General features: G+C 41.0%; 1 protein-coding gene across 4 annotated transcripts in view; it reads left to right on the top strand.

Moving 5' to 3' along the window:
- The window catches only part of osbpl6 (oxysterol binding protein-like 6), a 44,859-nt gene extending 25,070 nt beyond the window's left edge, over positions 1 to 19,789 (top strand). The window contains exons 7-23 of one of the 4 annotated variants that reach the window (XM_004557778.4): positions 1,600 to 1,741; positions 1,910 to 2,013; positions 2,449 to 2,541; positions 4,418 to 4,586; positions 5,234 to 5,364; positions 8,102 to 8,209; positions 8,614 to 8,745; positions 9,545 to 9,632; positions 11,003 to 11,256; positions 11,506 to 11,643; positions 13,120 to 13,183; positions 13,388 to 13,466; positions 13,985 to 14,129; positions 14,375 to 14,519; positions 14,623 to 14,749; positions 14,925 to 15,047; positions 17,021 to 19,789. In XM_004557778.4, the coding sequence (XP_004557835.1) occupies positions 1,600 to 1,741; positions 1,910 to 2,013; positions 2,449 to 2,541; positions 4,418 to 4,586; positions 5,234 to 5,364; positions 8,102 to 8,209; positions 8,614 to 8,745; positions 9,545 to 9,632; positions 11,003 to 11,256; positions 11,506 to 11,643; positions 13,120 to 13,183; positions 13,388 to 13,466; positions 13,985 to 14,129; positions 14,375 to 14,519; positions 14,623 to 14,749; positions 14,925 to 15,047; positions 17,021 to 17,132 (2,154 nt within the window). In that variant the 3' untranslated portion in view covers positions 17,133 to 19,789. Of the gene's footprint in view, positions 1 to 1,596; positions 1,742 to 1,909; positions 2,014 to 2,448; positions 2,542 to 4,417; positions 4,587 to 5,233; positions 5,365 to 8,101; positions 8,210 to 8,613; positions 8,746 to 9,544; positions 9,633 to 11,002; positions 11,257 to 11,505; positions 11,644 to 13,119; positions 13,184 to 13,387; positions 13,467 to 13,984; positions 14,130 to 14,374; positions 14,520 to 14,622; positions 14,750 to 14,924; positions 15,048 to 17,020 lie in introns of all 4 variants that reach the window. The other 3 variants (XM_076874989.1, XM_004557777.4, XM_004557779.4) reach the window with 3 other exon arrangements.
- The last annotated feature ends 519 nt before the right edge of the window (positions 19,790 to 20,308 follow it).

Here is a 20,308-nt window from a genome sequence, read left to right as displayed (position 1 = left end):
TAGTGCTTTCTTGTTTGGTCAAACACCAATAATGCTAAAGGCAAAATAGCTTAAAGCTCTTAAATCCTCTTAAAAGCTCAATTTCTTTGACTAATTCTTGTCTGGGACTGTCTGAGAGGTAGCCAGTGCAGTTAACAGTTTTCAAGAAAGGATCCATCGCACAAGCCCCTGTAAAGCAGTATATTGTGGTTTTTACACAGCAAACAGGATGTAAAGTGAATGAATGAACTTCAGGTGATCCTTAACTCTGAACAAGGCTCCTGGTCTCTCTTCTAGTTTATTTTCTAGTTCTCACATATAATATGAAAGTAGTATTGAAAGCAAATAAATAAGAAATGCCTGACTGATGCTCTACACAAAGAAATCAGAACATTTTTCTACCTCAGAAAAAAAAGACATTTTGTTCTCCCTCTCAGAGTCTGCAATTACTTATTCAAGAAGTGCATAACGGTTAGTGAGAGATCTCCTAGTTTTGTCTTTATTGGAAACTGGGATAACGCACCAAAAACATCATCTGTGAGAGAGAGGAAGTAAAGTTCGCGGAACATTCACAGTAATGACAGACATAATGCTCACACATGACTGTTGTCGTCAACCACACCTGACAAGTCAGCAGTTTTATTTATGGATGCCATTGTTGTACGAAGTTGGACCTGAAAACTTGCTTCGCCTCACCCAGACGTTTCCCCTGAATAATAGCTAAATAATATCTGCCTAATGTAGTAAAGTTGATGAGACAGGTAACTAAATCTTGCCCATTAAGACAAGAAGGCTTGCTTTTCTCGGCTGTTTCCAGTTAGGCGTTAGCCTCGGTCCCTGCAGGTGTGCTTGAAGTGTGCGTAAATGCGAAGATTCATTCGCTGCAGCTTCTCCTGGGAGTGATGCTCCATGCCACACGGAGGCCGTTAGAGGTGATCAGTAGGATTTGGATTTCGAGCATCTGGCTGCGGCCTGATGAGCTCTCCCAGAAGAACAGCTTAAATGAGAGACTCTGGTCCTAGAGTCAAAATTAACTACTGCTTCAAAGACTCGGAAGGAAGATAGGCAAGGTGCTGTACAAATAAGAAGCGTGCAGTTTCTGTTCATAACAGCATATTTTTTTCCATGTGAGCATTCATATTAGCTGTGAGCTGCTGACAGCGTGCAGTCCTTTACTTTTGGCTGCTGAACAGATTCACCGCAGCTGTCACACACAGGTTGCGTAACCCTAACCCAGCGTCACTGAAATTGCAAATCTAGACCAAAACTTTCAACTATGTACAAGCAAGACAGACTTTCTTGCCTTCACTGTCAAAAATCATTGTATATATTGTAACAATCTTCCGATTTGATTTGATTTCAGTGATGCACCAAAGGAAAAAAAAATCTGATTGATGTAATTATATTGGTTCTCATTTCTTCCTCTTTTGTCTGTTGCAGACAAGATTACATTGATCAGAAGAACATTTCATACATTAGCTGGAACCCTAATCCACAGTATCCTTTCTTTAATGACATAAGTGCTTCTTGTATATCTATAGGTATCATCGGTGCCTGATTGACCACTACAGTAGTTTCCGAAATGATATTTTAGGCTCTGTTATTGTGTCACCACAGCAGACCAAACCAAGCAGCTTGCCATGGCAGCCAGCAGCCCCCAGTAACAGCAGCACCAGCAGCCTGCCTGCATCCTACAGTAACGGACAGAGTAAGGTGGTGGCATGGCTGCAGGAGTCAGAGGAAATGGACAAGTGTGCAGAGGGTAAGTGCACACTTTCCCTACGCTTCTAACAAATCTGATTTCACAAGAGGAGTGGATTAAATCAAGCCTTTGGCACGGCAATAAATCCGGGAGAGATGATTTGGTGACCATTTCGTGACACATAAGGCTGAATGAGATCGTGACCGCGCGTGTAAATTTTATTTTCAGAGCTCGCACGCTGCCAGTCCAACCTGACCGAGCTGAGCCGGTTATTGCAGAGTCTGGAGATTCTACAAAGGACACAGTCAGCGCCCAACTTCACAGATATGCAGGTAAAACAAACACACACATAAATACACACACATACAGCAGAGAGCAAGGGGAAACAATTTAGTGCAATCCTGCATTGTAAACTCAGGCTAGCTGAGGCAGTGACGACGGTGCGACCTCTGCAGTCACCTTCAGTACCTGCCCGTCTAGACAGACGAGATCCAGCGATACTCACAGGACACCTGCTGCTTTTCTGACTGATCAGTATCTGTTAATTTATTGTGTTTGTTTTATATCGTGGAGCTTTTTGTTTGGTGATTTTTGGCTGAAATGCATTTTTAATACCATACATTCCCTTTTTTTTTTGCATGTAACCCATCAGTGTCATTTCACTGATCTATGTCTGTGGTAACTTTCTGGTTTTTTGGTTTGTTTTTTGTGATGTGTTTGTCTTATTAACCACATTTTTCATGCTCTGACCCACGTGTGCCCAAAAGACCAATTGCGTTGAGTTATCAAAGAAAGAAAAGCGCTTGAACAGAAGATGGAGAACAAAAAGTGTCGGCAAAGATGCAAAATTCCAGCTTCAGGTACCTGTCTTCAGACGTCTACACAAACACACACACACACAGATGCATATGTCACTGTGAGAAAATCTCTAAGTCTCTAAGCAAAGCATTATTCAAGTTTTTACTTATAACATAATAAGTGTAAATTGTGGGGTAACTGAGAGGTCTGGCTTTGATACATGCATGTGTAATCAAATTGTTGTCAAGCAAATTGGAAGTGTGGACAAGCTTACGACACAGAAGCCAACAATTTCGTTTCGGCCTCTTCTATTGTTGCTCGTTTTTCTCTTTTTTGTTCTTTAGTCTGCAGCTCCACTTGTTATTGTCGTGCGGCTCGGCCTGATTTTGCTAATATATCTTAATTTTGCACGATATATCAGTTTGTGCAAAACTGAATGTGTGTCCATGCAACTTTATGCACTTTGTTAAACCAGTCATAAACTTTTATTAATCCCATTAGTAGTAAAATGTCATTACTGCTCATTGAATGCATTTTTTGTTTCACCATGGCTCCACGCTAAAGCAATTTCAACGGACCCAGAATATTTTCACTCACGCTAACATCTGCAATTAGGCTATGAAGATGGTTATGAACTCGATAAATCATCTTAAGGTTTATGAATCTAGCTGCGAGCATTTTCACATGGCCACAAACATGAACAGTGATACTGTTGATTTTTACAAAGGAAGATAAAACTGTGATGCTGAAAAAATACAAAGACATTAATGACATAATACAGAGTGAAAGTACCACAGCCTGTGCAGGCAAACCCGTGGTATGTGTGTGGTATAAGTGCTTTGGTGAGTAAGAGTGGAAAAGATCTATTATATTAATAAAGTTTAGCCTGTTTGAAGCCAAGAAGGAAAGCGCTGACAGTGTAAATTAACAACACTATCAGTGCTGTGTCATTAAGACGGGGGAGAATCTGATGGATTACAATTGTTATTCCATGAAATGTATATTTATGTGAGGCAAAGTGTATGTGAGACAGTCTTAATTGAGAAAATGCATAAACAGAATTCAAATGTAGGCCTAACTCTGTGTGTAAATTTGAGATAAGGTCAGAAAATACAATCGGTGTTCTCTTTTAGGATCATAGGCTATATTAATGCTTATAGAAAAACGAAATTGCTGTAAGCAGCAAAGTGACATCTTCCGGTAAAGATAAAGATATGCAGTGGTCAGAAAGCACTTCCAGGAATGCTGGCCCATTTTCCAGAGATTTCACTGGTCTGTGGGAGGTGATTTCATACCTGTTGATCTGTTATCTAGAGCATTACATTCTCCAGCATGGCCTATCCTGGTAAGATGTTGTTCCCAGGGAAACCTGGGCTCTTAGACACCTATAGATTTCATGAATAAAAGATTGTTACTCTGAGAGAAGACTATGGAAGCATTTCCTTCAGTGTCGTTTTTAGGAAAGTAATTTTAAAAAGAATCCTCATTGTGGCATGTTGGCATCTCGTGTCAAACCGGGGACCAAATTCTCAACACAAACGTCCACATGCTAACAGAGGCGTGGATGTGACACAAACTCTGTGCATGAACAGAATACAGATAAACCAGGAAAGTAACACACTAACTGCGTCGGTGTTAACAGAGCAATAACTTCATTAACTTTTATTATCTGGTGATATGCTAATTAGCTACATGCTCTTATGCTGTTTAGCCATTTTTAGCTGCTAATGCCTGGTTAAAGCTCTTGTCAGAGGTCCAGTGCTTAAAGGCCCTTCAGATAAAGAGTGAACTGGAAATTTATCAGAATAATGTTTGGTCTTGTCAGATTTAGTTCTGTGGTTCTTAGAGATTGTTTTGGCTGCAAGACACAAAAAGAAGAGCACTGTTGTGCCACACGGGTGACTGACAGTCAGCCTCTGTGATTGTCTCTCTCTCCAGGTTCCTCTGTCTGCCAGTATGTCCCCTGTCCGCCTCCACTCATCCAACCCTAACCTGTGTGCCGAGCTGGTGGACTTTCAGCCCCCTGTCTCCCGCTTGACAGACAGTGTAGAGTGTGCCAGCGACTACATTAAACTTCAAGAGGAGTTCTGCATTATTGCCCAGAAAGGTACGAACGCAGCATGTAGGACAAGGTGGACTTTATTCTCATACTGTAGCTGCTGATCATCATTAAATGATCTTCGTGTTTGTGGCTGTAATGTGACAAAATGTGGAACAGTTCAAGGGGGCCGAATACTTTTGCAAGCCACTGTATATGAAGAGAGAGACAGACAGAGAGAACAGTACTGCACAAGCAAATAAAGACAATAAATGTGGTTTATAGCAAGTGAAGGGCTAAGGAAAAGAGACCGGTCTTTATACTGGTTTTAAATTCCTTGCAGGAGAAGGGAAATCTAATTGTTAATGACAAACTGTTCCACAGTTTAGGGCCAGCAACCGAAAAATGCACAATCATGGTTTTAAAGTCAGTGTGTGGGATGGACAGCAGCGATAGCTCAGCAGATCTGAAAGATATGAAGGGCGAAGTAAGGGGGCAGCACTTTAGTGAAATGATCTGGTTCTAGTCCATGAAGTGGCTTAGAAACCAGTAAACCAGCACATGGTGCATGTTATGTCTCATTCTTGGTACCACTGTGTGACTGATTCTTACATAGAGAGAGCATTGGCGAATAGCGACAGAGGAGCTAGCGATGCCTTTGAACCGGTGCGCGGGTTTCTAAGTTACTGCTTTTCTTTGATCCTGTCTCTCTGCAGTCCACTCGCTGCTGAAGTCGGCCTTCAACACTGTGGCCATAGAGAAGGAAAAGATCAAACAGATTCTGTCTGATCAGGAGCAGCCAGACCAGTCGGCCCAGATCAACTCTCTCAGGAAGTCTCTGTCACAGGTAATGAGCTCCCTTCAGTGGGAATCAGAGTAACCCATGATACGATCCCAGAGACATGCAAGGAGGAGATATGGCACAGAAAGGACGCTGAATAGAAATCAATGAGAGAATTCTGTAACACGCAGAAGTCAGTGATCTGCTTTACAACAGCTGAGTAAAATATGAGCCAGTCATCTTTTTGAAAAAACATCTCAGTTACAAATTCAGTGTTACAGCTTTCTCACCAAAAGTCTAGAGACAATAATAAAATGGCTCCTGTGGCAAGATTTTCTTTAAGCCAGATGCTGATGTTAATCTAACAATATGATCGTGATGCTGTTATGGAAGAACAGTTCTGTTATTATTAATATGTTGCACAATGTCTGTGTAACCAGATATGAAAAAATACAGCTAAAAGGCAAAATGCAGGATTAATCTAGTGTTTGCTGCACTGCAGTGACAGTGTCTATAAGTACTATCATCATTATGTAGTTTTAATAATGTGTTATTAAAGCTCCCTCTAGTTTGGTCTCACCTGCTTTCGGCCATCTTGACAGAGTTTTTCTCTACGGCGACTTAGCTTTACTCGATTAGCGCCACTGTGAGAAGTCAGGAAGTCATAAATCTGGCAGCTGAAACTGGCTGGAGACCATTTAGAGCACCTGCATGTTTTAATGAAAGCCTCAGTATTTGCCACCAGTCTATCTACAGCGTATCACCAGAGGAGGCTGGAGGACATGTTGCCGATGTAATCTTTGGTGGTGATGTCTCTCTTCTCCTTCTATTTAGTCTTTGCCAATCTGTTTTCGTGCTACAAATGCAAACTGTGACGCTGTATCAACATCACAGTTAAAAAGAAAAATGATGTGTGGAGATGAGAGCCCAGGCAAGTGAGCCGTGAACGTCCAATCATCTTTTCCCACATTAATTGGTGAGCGGGAGAAATGTGCAGTGCAGTTCATTAACTCTTCTCCTCAGGGCTGTCTCTCTACCACCGCGATTTAATTGGACTGTTCCTCTGCTAACAGTTGACATCATTTCAGTGAAATGTTTCACTCGCTGTTTTATCTCCGTTTCGTTCCTAATTGGATTCTTGTGTGACACGCTTGTCGCAGGATGGAGGTCAGGTTTGGTGGCAGAGCTCTGTGGGAGGTTGATAATCAGGAGTTGTGGTTGCTATAGTTACAGCTGCTGATGTCAGCTACTGTAATCCCCGCAGGATATAAGTGAGTGTTATTGCCATCTTAGTTTTATGTATTTAATATTTCCTTTGGCATACAGTAGGTACGTTTATACCTAAACCTACATTTTCTATTTCTTTTTTTTAAGTTTTGATCAAACATCTGCAGAAAGGAACAGCATTGCATTAACTTAATTACATTTTTGGCCACCTGATGAACGAGAGTCTAATACTTCCTCTCTTTTTGTCCCCATAAGGCTTTGAGGCTATTGTGTGGCTCTTAATCAGCTAAATACTTCACTCTGTCCACCAGCTAGTCGCTGTGACTCCTCTCCTCTTCTGCTGCTTCACAGTGGATTTATCACAACTATAAACTGCCCTCTTCAGTTGTAAAAATCTCTAAATATAGTCATGAGAACAAGTAAGAGAACAAGACAAACTGACAGCATTTGGACCTCAGGAGTTAATATTGGCCTGCCCTTCATGTATGAGTATGTGAATAATGAATTAAACCTGTGGTGAGTGAACCATCACTGGACACTGGTCATGACCAGGTAAAGTAAACAAAACACACTACCTGGCCACTTTGGTGCAGCTTAACTTAACACAAATCTAACCAACCACCATGGCAGTAGACATCATTGGGATTACCTGCTGAAGTTCAAACTGAGCATTCGAATAGGGAAGAAAGACGATTTTGTGACTATGAACATGGCATGGTTGTTGGAATTTTCAGAAACTGATGATCTACTGGGATTTCCCCAAACAATCATCTTTAGGGTTTACAGAATATGGTCCAAAAAACAGAAAATACCCATTGAGTTCATTAGGTGAAAATTCCTTGTTCATGTAAAGAGTCAGACAGATACATCAAACTTGTAAGAAGATGGACTGGAGCAGCAGGAGACCACTTCTCTCAGCTAACAACAGGAAACCGAGGCTTCATTTCACAGGTGGCTCATCAAAATCGGACAACAGAGTGCACTCAAATGGCCTCCGCAGTGACCTGATGTCAGTCCAATATAGCACCTTTGGGATGTAGTGAAAACGGGTGATTCTCATCATGGATGTACAAGCGCTTGATATGGACTACAATCTCTGAGGCATACTTTTAGTACGTGGTTTTATGAAGAATTAAGGCACTTCTAAAGGCCCACTGGTTTCAAATCTAGCACTAGCAAAGTGTGTCTAAAAAAGTGTCAAGTGATTGTAGAGCTGAATATTGCTGCAAAGTTGTTAAGCACAGAACATTCACCTGAGATACTGGGATGCAAATCCCAGTCAAAACCTATCATTGACATATTTTCGCCCCTTTGAAGCATGCATATGCTCTTGGTCACAGTAAATGCTTTTTATAGATATTCTAACTTTAAAGAAAACTTTTTAAAATCTTGTGACTTTTTAAAATCTGTGGCAAAACAAGAAAATAATCAGTCAAATTGTTCTTTTTTTTTACAGAAAAAGCAGGATGCAAATAATTGTATTCTTTATGAAGGACTGAGCCAATTCTTTTTATCTTTTTTTACTTCAAAGTTTCGTGTGAGATTTGAATGTCAGAAAGCATTTTTTATTCTTCAGGCCCTGTCGCAAAATGCAGAACTTCGAACTCGACTCAACCGCATCCACTCTGAGTCTGTCCTGACTGAGCAAGTTGTGAGTGTGAACATCATCTCCACACCTGATGAGGTAGCTCACTGTCTATCACTGACAAATCTCATTGCTTACCCTGATATTGATAAAGCTACAGCTTCGGAGGCTCGCCAGGTAGTCGATGTATTTGCTTCCTGCATTTGTCAGTTGGCTTATTGATTCTCACTCCTATAGACTGATGGCCTTTCCAGTACAGCCTGGCAGGTGAGCTTCAGAAATCATTATTCTATGCAGGACCTGACATCAAGGTTAATGGAAAAACTGACTAATTAGAAACGGATGGGAGGTTGCCTTTTGGCAAGGAGACACATGCTGCAATATGAGCACTGTGTTGTCTTCTGGTTCTGTTTGTCTTCGTTCAGGTCAGTTTTGGTTCTTCAACCTGTCATCATAGCAAGAAATAGTGAACGCCTCCTGCATTTGCTTGTGTTTGCCTGCAGGCCGGGGAACAGATGGGGATCCCTCTGACTCAGCAGGCCTCTAATGAGAGCCGACTCTCCATGTCAGAATCTGTCTCTGAGTTTTTTGATGCCCAGGAAGTGCTTCTGTCAGCCAGCTCGTCAGAGAACGAGGTACAGCGGGGCGGATGAAGAAGCGGAGTGGATGTGGTGATGGATGTGGATTTAGTAAGGTTAAACTATACTGCTGCTGTAAGTCAGTGAAAAACATCAGCGTGATGCCTGTGTGTGTGTGGAGTCAGATTTAGTCAGTAATTAATGCAAAAGTCACGAAGAGCAGAGATGGAGTGTAAAAGAAACGTAAACACAGGAGGGCTCCTTCGCATCTGCCCGAGGCCTAATCCCCGAGTCATGCCTAAGAATCAAAATGATCCTCTTCCACTTTATGCTTTGTTAAAAAGCATCAAGTGGAAGAGGATGTTCAGTCCATCACTCAAATCAACCATTTCTGCCTCCTTCCCTTTTTAACGGCTGTGAACATTCTGCTCCAAATATACTGCGTATGGCCCCTGAAGACCCATCAAGCATTGTAGCTCCCCAGGCATGCATTGAGCCATGCTGAAGGATTACTGAGCGTGGAAATTCATCATCCCCCCTGGCCTGTAGCTCTAACGGCAAGCCTTTTCGCTCTTTTTTTTGTCACATAAACTGGAAAAGCAGCTTTCACCCAAAGTGGCTACAACATGGCCCTTTCAAATGTGACCTTATTTTGTTTGCTATATATAAAGTATGAATACTGCAGTGTCTTGACTCATGATTACTGCAGTGGGACAGATAGCCGGCATGCTGCTGCAGTTTGTTAGCCAATGGCAAACTGCAGTGCACGCGTGTGTGTGAGTGTGAGGCTGTTCTGATCTGTTCGTGTTGTACTACTGCACTGCCTCACTCCCCTGTGTACCTGTTCCCCTCACAGGGTTCAGACGATGAGTCATATGTCAGTGATGTGAGCGATAACATTTCCGAGGACAACGCCAGCGTGACTGATAACGTCTCCAGACAAAGTAGGTCCAATTCTGCGCCGTCACGAGCAACCGTTGTTTGTACCAGAACAAAAGGACATGAGAAATTAATAAAGGAGGGGGAGATCCCACTCAGTCCGTCAGCCGTGCTGCTTCTACAATAACGTCACATTCCCACGCAAAGACACACACTTTGCAAATTCATTTATCAGTGCTGCAAAAGCAGTTGACTTTGCTATGTTGCCAAGGGCAACAGAAAGGGGGAAAAAAACTACTCAGGCTCCCGCTAGTCTGAAAGTTTTGGAAATGAGCTAGAATTGGTGTTATTTTCTCATGGTGAGTAGTTATCTTCCAGTAAAGCGTCCACTGTCACCAGCACTTCAGGATTAGCAAAGGTAGATGTCACAGTCGGTGGAGATTTATTTATAATCTACGTTATCTAGGTCACAGAGGAGCGTGACATCATCTGCAGGGTTACAAATTGAGTGTAAGAGCTTATGACACTACCTGAACACACTGTATCAGCATCTATATATGTAAATCTAGGAAGGAATCCAATGATGTGACCACTATTCTTTTAAACTTCTTTAAAATCAACAAACATACATACAGAGATTTCTTTATTCATTACAGGGAAAAAATATTGCTTAAAAGCTAAATTAAAGATGACCTATTGTGCTAATTTATGACCCCATATTTTTAATGTTGGACACGACTACTTTGCATGATTCACAGCGAAGAGTAAACCTTGTTTACCTTACGCTGGGTCAAGTTCACAAGTATCTATATCAAACCGTTTTAGTCAACTTTCTTCTGATTGGCTGCTCCTCATAAATCTGTGGTTTTTAGCAGGCAGGTGGGTGCGTTTGTGTTCTCGCAGCCAGAGCTATGTGCCTGAGACGATCGCGTCTTTGACATTGCCCGGATCCAAAAGAGGAAAAAGCAGCTTGAAACCAAATGTTTATAAGAATCTTAACCCTGAGCTTTTGGCTCACAAGGATTACTTGTACATTCACTGACATCATTGTTTCAGACTTTGTGTAATATGACCGTCTATCACTGTAACAGCACAACTACTGGTGAAGTACAAGAGTCGTTTCAGTGTATTTGATGTTGCAGCTAAACCTGAACTAATACCATGTCCTCACTACTTAAATTACAAAGTCGGCATATATTAAACAAACTAAGAAAAAATAAGAAAAGTTTTTTCCTAGAATATAAAAAAAAAAACATCCTGCTGCATTTTACACAAAGACTTGCAACACGACCAAAAAATGCTTTTTTTTTTAATTCTTTGTTATAATTATACTTAATTAGGCGTTTCTAGGACTAGCATAGCCTGTTGCAGATAATTACACCAGATGGATGTTGTAATAATGATTCCTTTTTTTCATTATTTATCTTTTTTTCAGTGGCCAACGGAGACTTTGCTGGCAGCGCCTTTCGTAATGGGCGGCGCAGCTGCTTGTCGGCACCCTGTCCTGACACCAGCAACATCAACCTCTGGAACATCTTGCGAAACAACATCGGCAAAGACCTGTCCAAAGTGTCCATGCCTGTGGAGCTCAACGAGCCCCTCAACACCCTGCAGCGCATGTGTGAAGAGCTGGAGTACAGCGAGCTGCTGGATAAGGCTGCTGAGACCGAGGATCCTTTTGAGCGCATGGTAAAGAAGTCGCCGGAGCTTATGAAATGAACTGTTAATCAGTTTCCAGTGTGGTGATTCATTAATTCATTAATGTGTGATGTCACACTGCAAGCCACAAGCTAACATATATGCCTGTGATGTGCTGCCTCCTGTCCTTTGGATAACATTTGAATGACAGATTCTGTTGTTTAGCTTATTCGTGACAAAGCCTGTTATGAGGAGCCTGTAAATCCACTCTGTGTTTATGCTCTTATGACTCTCGTTCAGGTTCTCGTCGCTGCTTTTGCTGTCTCAGGCTACTCATCCACTTACTACAGAGCAGGTAGCAAGCCATTCAACCCGCTACTCGGAGAGACTTACGAATGTATTCGGGAAGACAAGGGCTTCTGTTTTTTCTCTGAGCAGGTAAGCACCTGCTCACACAGTTCAAAATGAGTCAATTTTAAGCAATAAGAAGGCATTTATAGAGTAGCTCATTTTTTTCCTGAGGAGGTCTCATTATGTTGGAGAGGTCTAAAAAGCTCGGTGGAGCTTTCCTTGGAGTGCTTCGGTTTAACCGCAAGGTCTGTGCCTTTGTTTTTGTGTGTGGCCGCCTCAAAGAACTCGGTTTTATCTAATTTGCAAGAAAGCCCAGTGCTTCACTGTGCTCTTATCTGGAAGAAGACGAAACATAGTAGGAGATATTAAAAAAAAGAAATCAGGTTGAGTTTCTATAAATGCTGTCACATGTTTGCTCCAGAGGTTAGATTAGCTGAAAACTGAAGCAGTGTTGCAAAGTGCTTCTAAGAAACACAGAGTAAAAGAAATGGAAGGAAATTATTTTAAAGAATGTTTATATATATGAATTAAAATAAGACTCAAGTGCAACATCAAAATAACATCAAAATGGCTTGTGACAAATATGAGGCAAGCGCTGCTCTCCGAACGGCGACCGTCTTTTGTCTTTAAGCGTGCGATGGGAACAGTAAACAGTTTCTGCCCAAGGATCTGAGGCTGTGCACTGGTTTGCATACAGGAACAACAGTTTCAGTATATATTCTGGGGCCAGGACACGAAGGGCCTTAACAGTAATAAGTAAAATCTTAATATCAGTTCTAAATGAAATGGGCATCCAGTGTAGTCATTAAGACTGGTGTAATATAACCAGTTTTCTTGCTTCTTATGAGAAGGCTTCTTATCGATACCGATTACAATCCATTACAATAATCAAACTGAAATTAAGCATAAATCATAATTCTGTTGTTGGCTGAACTACTTTAATAACGACGGAAAATCAGTGGGTTACACTTCAGTTCAATGTATTTCAACACTGGGACAGCTGGGAGGTTATCCCAGCTGTCAGAGGTGTGAGACTGAGCAGGTTGTCCGTCCAACACAGGACTAACACAACACTGTAGCATTTCTGCGTGTGCATGCATGGGTTCTGTCCAGATAGTCTGGCCTCTTTCGCACAGTCCAAACACATGTGTGTGTGGGCTCTCAAACATTACACTGGAAGATCTTTCCTCAAAGTCTCAGAGTTAAATCTGTAAATACAAGGGTTCATCACCAACCTGACACAGAAAGATATAAGCTGTTGGGCTTCCTGCAAGATCAGGGAGTTTCATGCTTGGTCTTTTGATTTCCCTGGGGAAAATATTCCCAGACACCAGGCGTAAGTAATTCCAGTGTCTAGCAGGAGAGTGCAAGTTCAGCATTCAGAATAAATTTACAGTGGAAAAAAAAAATCACAATTTCTGTGAACCAAAACTGTCAAACGAATATTATAGACAAAATTAAAATCGTCACAATAAATGTGTAATTAAGAGTAGTGGCTGTATATGATGTGCTATCTAAACGACAGCTGCCAGACTCTTTTTTTTATTTGATCTTTTCTCGAAGGTGAGCCACCACCCTCCCGTCTCCGCCTGCCACTGTGAGTCTAAGAACTTCACCTTCTGGCAAGGTATGTTACCTGTCTAATTAGTTAGGGATTTTCCTCACAGGAGATATGGCTTAGTGTAGACCAGCCAGCAGGACTCAATTAGCCTTTTTAATAACCAGCGGAAATTGTACAGAGTAAACATAAATGTTATTTGGTATGATTTTAGACAAAATGTTAAAAAAAAAAATTATTTTAATGGGATATTTTTGTTGTTTTTCTTTCCAGATGTGAGATGGAAAAACAAGTTCTGGGGAAAATCAATGGAAATTTTACCAATCGGGAGTGTAAATCTCATGATACCCAGGTAACCTTCACCCAGCTGGTGTGCATGGTAATTGAACATGAAGGCGCAGAGTTTGGTTGGTTTTAATGCTTCATGTCACTGGGATTATGTTAATCGCCAGGTTTCTGCTTTTAATTGCCTTCATGGAAATATCGAGATTTTAATGATGACTGAGAAATGCAGGCTTGTGTTAAATCAACAGAAATTAACAACAAAAACTTTATTAGTTCTGTCAAAGCTGTTAAAAACACCTAAGAGCCCCAGAAAAATCCAGCATCCTCAGAGTTAATCATTTAAGCTCCCCTTGCTCTAAAGCCAGATTTGTTTTGATTGGCTTGATTGGATTTATCACAAGAATCTACTGTATGGATCAACCCACAAATAATAACCTCTTTGGGGTATGATTAAAGTGACAACCTCACAGAAGTCGAAAAGCACTGAGGTTACACAGAAAATGAACATAGCTGTATCACCTACTTTAATAATCTAGCCTTTTTACACCTGCAGTACCTGAAGCTGTTTTTATTGTGGCTTTCTAGGTTTGGTGATCAATACGAATGGAATAAAGTTACCACCTGTGTACACAACATCCTCAGTGGACGGCGGTGGATTGAACACTACGGGGAGATTACCATCAGAAACATAAAGAGCAGTGCTTGCCTCTGCAAACTTACCTTTGTCAAGGTGAAAAATAATTGAGATGATTTGGGTAGCTTCTTGCTTCTTTGTTGTCTTCTCCTCAACCAGTTGTATGGCAATGGCTGCCTCTTCCTGAATGAGAAGTCTCTTCCTGTTAAAAGGGAGTTCTTCCTCCTCACAATTTTCCAGATGTTTATAATGAACCGTTTGGGGTTTCCCTCTAATGCTCTAGGCTGGTTTAGTTTTATATATAACTTGAAAAAGCTAACAGTGAAGTTTATGTTTTTTAGGGAAACTACTGGAGTTCAAATGTGAATGAAGTTCAAGGATTTGTGATGGATCAGGAAGGAAAAGTGATCCACAGGCTTTTTGGAAAATGGCACGAGGGTGTTTATTGTGGTGTCCCACCTTCTGCTAAATGCATCTGGAGGCCAGGTAAGAATCAGTTCTCGCTTCACTCTCACAGCGGGACTTCACTCAGGACTAGCTGTACAAAGCTTTAAAGCTAAAAGGGGACTTTGTTGGCTTTCCTCCCCAGGCTCCATGCCCACAGACTATGAGCTTTACTACGGCTTCACCAGGTTTGCCATTGAACTAAATGAGCTTTGTCCTGAGTTAAAAGATGCCTTGCCGCGGACGGATGCCAGATTCAGACCTGATCAAAGGTACAACATCACATCTGCACCTGGCACTACGAGCTGCTAACGCTGCATATTTTTGCAGCAACTGAGTAAAAAAAGTGTGACTGATTTCTTCCGGTCTGGCTGCAATTTCATTGAAGTCAGTCTGCTGGTAGTAGTTTTTCTCCTCATGTTTACAAATTCTCATCCTTTCATTTAGGTATCTGGAAGAAGGTAACTTGGAAATGGCGTCATCAGAGAAGCAGCGTATTGAGGACATGCAGAGGGTCAGGAGGAAGTGGAACGATGAGAACAACATCAAACACGAGCCACGCTTCTTTAAGTAAGGATGCACAAAGCAGCAGCCAGATGTGCATTATTCACCTTGTAGAATGCGTCGCTTTGTTTTTTTATTTCGTTTCATGTTCGGTTTTGTCTTTCATTGGCTTTGATTGGCTCCATTCAGACAGCCTACTACACACATCTCAGTGTTGAAATGAGGAAAATATCTGGACTGATTAAGTACATTAGAATGAAAAATCTCATATTTTGGAAGAATACGGGTAAAAAGAGAAGAAGCTGCTATGAAGCTGATTTGATTGGGGAGCTCTTGCTCACTAGCAAGACCTTGTCTTATTCTCCTGAGGTAGCTGATCAAAACATTAAGCCAGACACATCACCTTATTAGGCAGTAATTGCTGACATCAGAAGTGGAGAGAAGCCGTGTTACACAAGATGAGAAAGAACCGGAGTGTAGATAACCACGTAGTTATGGGCAGTCTACAAGTACTAGTCTTTGTCTGTGTTGTGTTGTAATCACATGGCATTGTGTTGCCATGCGATTACATGTGAGAACATTTTGTAACCAAGTGCAATAGAACAATCAAATGTTGTACAGACGCATTCATTTGCTCCTCTATTGCAATAATTTGATCAATATTTGTAAGAGAGGATGTGACTGCGGCTGTGTCAGCATTTTTCCCATTTTTAGGATGTTTAGCAGCTCAACGTTTGCATGGAAAACTCAACATTAACATTATTCACATTCTTTGCAAATAATCAAATGAAGCACAATTTGGTGTCTGTAGGGAGATTTATAGATGAACATGAAAATCTGGGTTAAAATGCATTGTTTTAAAAAATTATGTATGTTTATTATTATGTATTGTCATTCTTATTTTAACTGGCATTGTGTTATAAAATGGGTTGTACAACTACAAAAATGTGAACACGACAACACTTCAATTCAAATTAGTCTATAAATCTCCCGGTGAACAGATACACTTCCTCAGAGATTTTCGTCCATATTGATATGATAGTTCCAATTTCACTGCATCCCAAAGGTGCTTTGTTGGAATGAGGTCTGGTGGCTGTGGAGCCCATTTACAGTGAACTCACTGTTGAGTTCAGAAAACCAGTTTGAGATGATTTGAGCTTTGTGACATGGTGTGTTATCCTGCTGCAAGCAACCATCAAAAGATGGGTACACTGTGGTCATAAAGGGATGGACATGATAAGCAACAATACTCAGGTAGGTTGTAGTTTTTACATGATGTTCAGCTCGTTCTAAGGGGACAATATTACACCACCAGCCTGAACTACTGATGCAAGGCAGGATAGATCCATGCTTTCATGTGGTTTATGGCAGATTTTGACCCTGCTATCTGAATGTCACAGCAGAAATCGAGACAAATTACATTTTCAGTGTTCTGATTGTACAGATGTATACTTTTGGTGAGCTCTTAGCTGACAGCTGTGGTACCTTCTGTGGTCTTCTTAACATGAACAATACAAAAACATGGATCCATCTTCCCTTGTATCAGCATTTCAGGCTGGTGGTGGTGTAATGGTGTGTTTGACCCTTTGATACCAACTCAGTATTGTTTAAAGACTACCTGATATTGTTGCTTAGCATGTGTATAACTTTATATCCACAGTGTACTCATCTTCTGACTGGTTTTTCTGAACTTGACAATGAGTTCACTGAGCTCAAATAGCCACAGTCACCACATCTCAATCCAGAAGAGCACCTTTAGGATGTGGTGGAAATTGTTAGGTGGAGATTGTCAACATGGATGTTGCAACTGTGCAATGCTGTCGTGTCAATATGAACCAAAATCTTGAGGAATGTTTTCAGCACCGTGTTGAATCTGTGCTATGAAGACTTCAGACATTTCTGAACTCAAAGGAGGATCCAACCCAGTATTAGAGGGTGGTGTATCTAATAAAGTGTCTGCTGAGTGTATGTAGGGAATAGTGTATTTCTCCCCATTGCTTTTAGGTTTACAACTTCCACTTTTGTCTTTGTCCTTCCAGGAAAGTGGTTGATGCCAATCACAGGGAGAGATGGGTCTCCAACAACATGTACTGGGAGCTCCGCAAAAACCCCGGCTTCATTAACATGGAATCTACAGTGACTCTATGGTAGCACATGGATCTGTGTTTCCATCATCACAGACGAGGAGGCTGTTACCTACGCACAATAAGGTGTTAAGAGAAACGCGACGATGATGAAACATCTTTGTGCATGGATACGAATGACTGCTGAGCTGAGGGAAGGCCCGACGCCCAGCGACCCTGTGGAGGGTCACCCATCCATGGAAACATACCCTAGGATCACCTTCATTGTGCTTGTCGAAGCTGGGTCTCACCGCGCCTATGTAGATGTTTCCTCAGCTCTGTTGACTTCCCAGTATGTCCTTGCCTTAAAAAGACACCTGTACAAGTCACACGATTAGGCGCCTTTAAGTTGAAGCCATTTAATTTCCAACAGCAGTTTGGGTAGACTAGTCTATGAAGTAGACATTTTGATTACCTACAGATTACCTATGATAACATTGCATGTGTAGAGAGCAGCTTTCACTGGTACAAAGCCGTATTTACTATATCATCAGTTATTGTAGAAAAAAAAATAGGTATTTTTATAAAAAATATCTCGGACTCAGAATTTAGTGAAAGAGAATTATGTGAATTGGCAGATTTTATTTATTTTTGCCTTTTAATACTGTCGACTCTGTCGGATGGCAGCACTCTCTCCCGGGAAACAACTCATTTGAAATTAATGTCGACCGCTGTGGAGGAAGTACGGGGCTCTACAAACGCCGTTTTAATGAGTAACTGAGCTGAACATGTGCTGGGAGGTGAGGTGTGATTTAAACGCGAGGCGTTTCGGCCCTGTGGACTGTCAACACTGATCTGTCGTGACACAGTGCAAACGGAAGGACGATCTTCACCTCAGCAGCCCCAGTGTCTAATAATAATCATTCTTACACAAAACCAACTCGTGTGAATCACACAGTTACATAAATGCATACATAACTCTCTCCACTCTGTTCCCGAATGTGAGAGTTTCATTCAAATAATGGGCGCGTACACGTCCGAGTCACGAGTATAAGAAAAGATTTGTACAGGTTGCAGCGTTCTCTCAGATCCTTGGGATTTTTGTAGTACTTCATTTATTAACGAAACGTGAATAGCAGAGTCACATATTTCCATAAAACAGCCACAGCTTGAAGATGTAATTATTTTGAATTAATAAATGAGTAATTTTCCATCAGAGTCTTGTTACAGTTTACAAAAAACCCAAAGAGATTTTTTTAAAATCATCTTTATTCTGATTAACAACCAAAAAGAATCATTTACAAAGATATAGAGCAAAAAAAGTACTAACTGTATTCATTTATAAATCTGTTACCAGCAGATATTTGGTATTTTTCTTGATATATTACTCAAACCATCTATAATTTATCTTATCATTAATTGATTAAGGAATGATTTAATCTCGCCGTGACTCAATCACCAAACCGCATGCAGTCGTAGTTCATTATGAAACACCAGAGACACCTACAGGTCGTCCTGTAAAAATGAAAGAAGCCAGATTTTCAGATGGATACTGTAAAAACATTAAAACGTCTCAATGTGTCTGATTCCCCAGAGAATTTACTGCTATGCTGTGGGCTTCTTCAAAGCACCAGGTTGAAGTTTAGCTTTAAAATCTTGCCTAGTCTCCTCTTTTTTTGTTTTACAGCTAAAGAAAAAAATAAAAGGGGGCGCCTTTAAAATCAACCCGAACACACGCGAATAGTTCTTAAAGCTGAATCTCTTTGTTCACAGCTGCAGGGCGAGGAGGGGAAAGGTGAATATAAATATGTAGAGCGAAAACTGTTTAAGGCAAATCCATCATGTGTGCACTGATCACACCGTAGATTAACAAACCAAAAAGTTAGAACTGCTTTGCATCCATGTAGTTTAAAAGATAAAAAACAACAAGATACGCGTGGATATAGTTTTATTTTTCCCTGATCACGAACTTAATGCTACAACTCAGCAGCGTCGGTTTCACTTGCTGTGCCTTAATGCATTTATCAATGCCTCACAAACACACAACAGATGAGAATACCCGAGCCAAGAAGAAGGTATGCCATTCACAAGTCAAACGCCGCACATTCTCCATAGTCCGCCTGCCTGCAGATGATTAAGTACACTGAGCATTTAGCCGAGGACGGAATACATTAAGGGAAATTTTTTTGACATTAGAGGAGTAGAAAAGTTTTAACTGTATAACGCTTGCAGTGTCTAAAAGTGTTCTGCACTGCTCTGCTACCCCAACATGTAACTGATTCATTTTTGGTGATCACAATAAATGCAGCACATTTAGGGGGGGGGAGGAAAAAAAAGTGGGGGCACTACTGCAGCAGCTGATTTCTTTTCCCTCCTACATCAGTAGCTGTGGAGGTAGGGCCAGTGCTTTGTGTAGTGTTTGGTATCACAGAGTCAGAATGTAGTGGAGAAAAAAAAGAGAGAAAATCCTCCAGCTTTCTTCATCCATTTTCTACCTGCATGTCTAGAGCTTGCCAATGAATGTTGCAGATGCCTTATAAAAAAAGGTTTATGGTTTCTGAATTGGACACTTCTTTTTTTGTCGACTGACATGTATCATGAAGCACTATGTCAGCTCAGTTTGGATCAAATCTATTTCCTGATGGGTACCTTCTAAAGTGCAATTTTAACAAAGTACATATCTTTCCATGAACACTGTACACTGCTGCTACATAGTGCTTGTTCTAATAAAACTGCAAAACTCAAGGGATGAAGTTCTGTGGTTTGTGTTTTTTAAAAAGGTAAGTGTTCTTGTACTCTGATATTTATGTTTCATTTTCATAAGCTGTCCAATGGTCCGATTCTGGCTCCCGGGCCTTATGTTTGACACCCCTGGTTTTCTTTAATAACAGAAATTGGAGCTCCCACAGCACACCTTGGTAAGCATAGAAACACATATGACGCAGTAGTGATATCCACTATTTTTTAAGGCTAGTACCTATGTTTTAAGTTGCTGGGGAAAAAAACACAAACACACAAGCAACAGAGAACCCAATGACAAGGACTTCTTTGCTAGGTGCTCCTGTTAATCTGCACAGCAACACAAATATCAAATCATCCAATCACACAGCAGTGACTTAGTACATTTAGACATATAGACATGATCAAGTTGACCTGCTGAGGTTCAACCAGAGCAACAGAATGGCGAGGAAGGGTGATTTAAGTGACTTTGAATATGTATGACAGGCTGGTCTGGCAACTTCAGAAAGTGCTGATCTATTGGGA

This window comes from Maylandia zebra, linkage group LG16, assembly GCF_041146795.1.
Source record: "Maylandia zebra isolate NMK-2024a linkage group LG16, Mzebra_GT3a, whole genome shotgun sequence".
NCBI classification, from domain to species: domain Eukaryota; kingdom Metazoa; phylum Chordata; class Actinopteri; order Cichliformes; family Cichlidae; genus Maylandia; species Maylandia zebra.
This window is presented reverse-complemented; position numbering and strand designations above follow the sequence as displayed.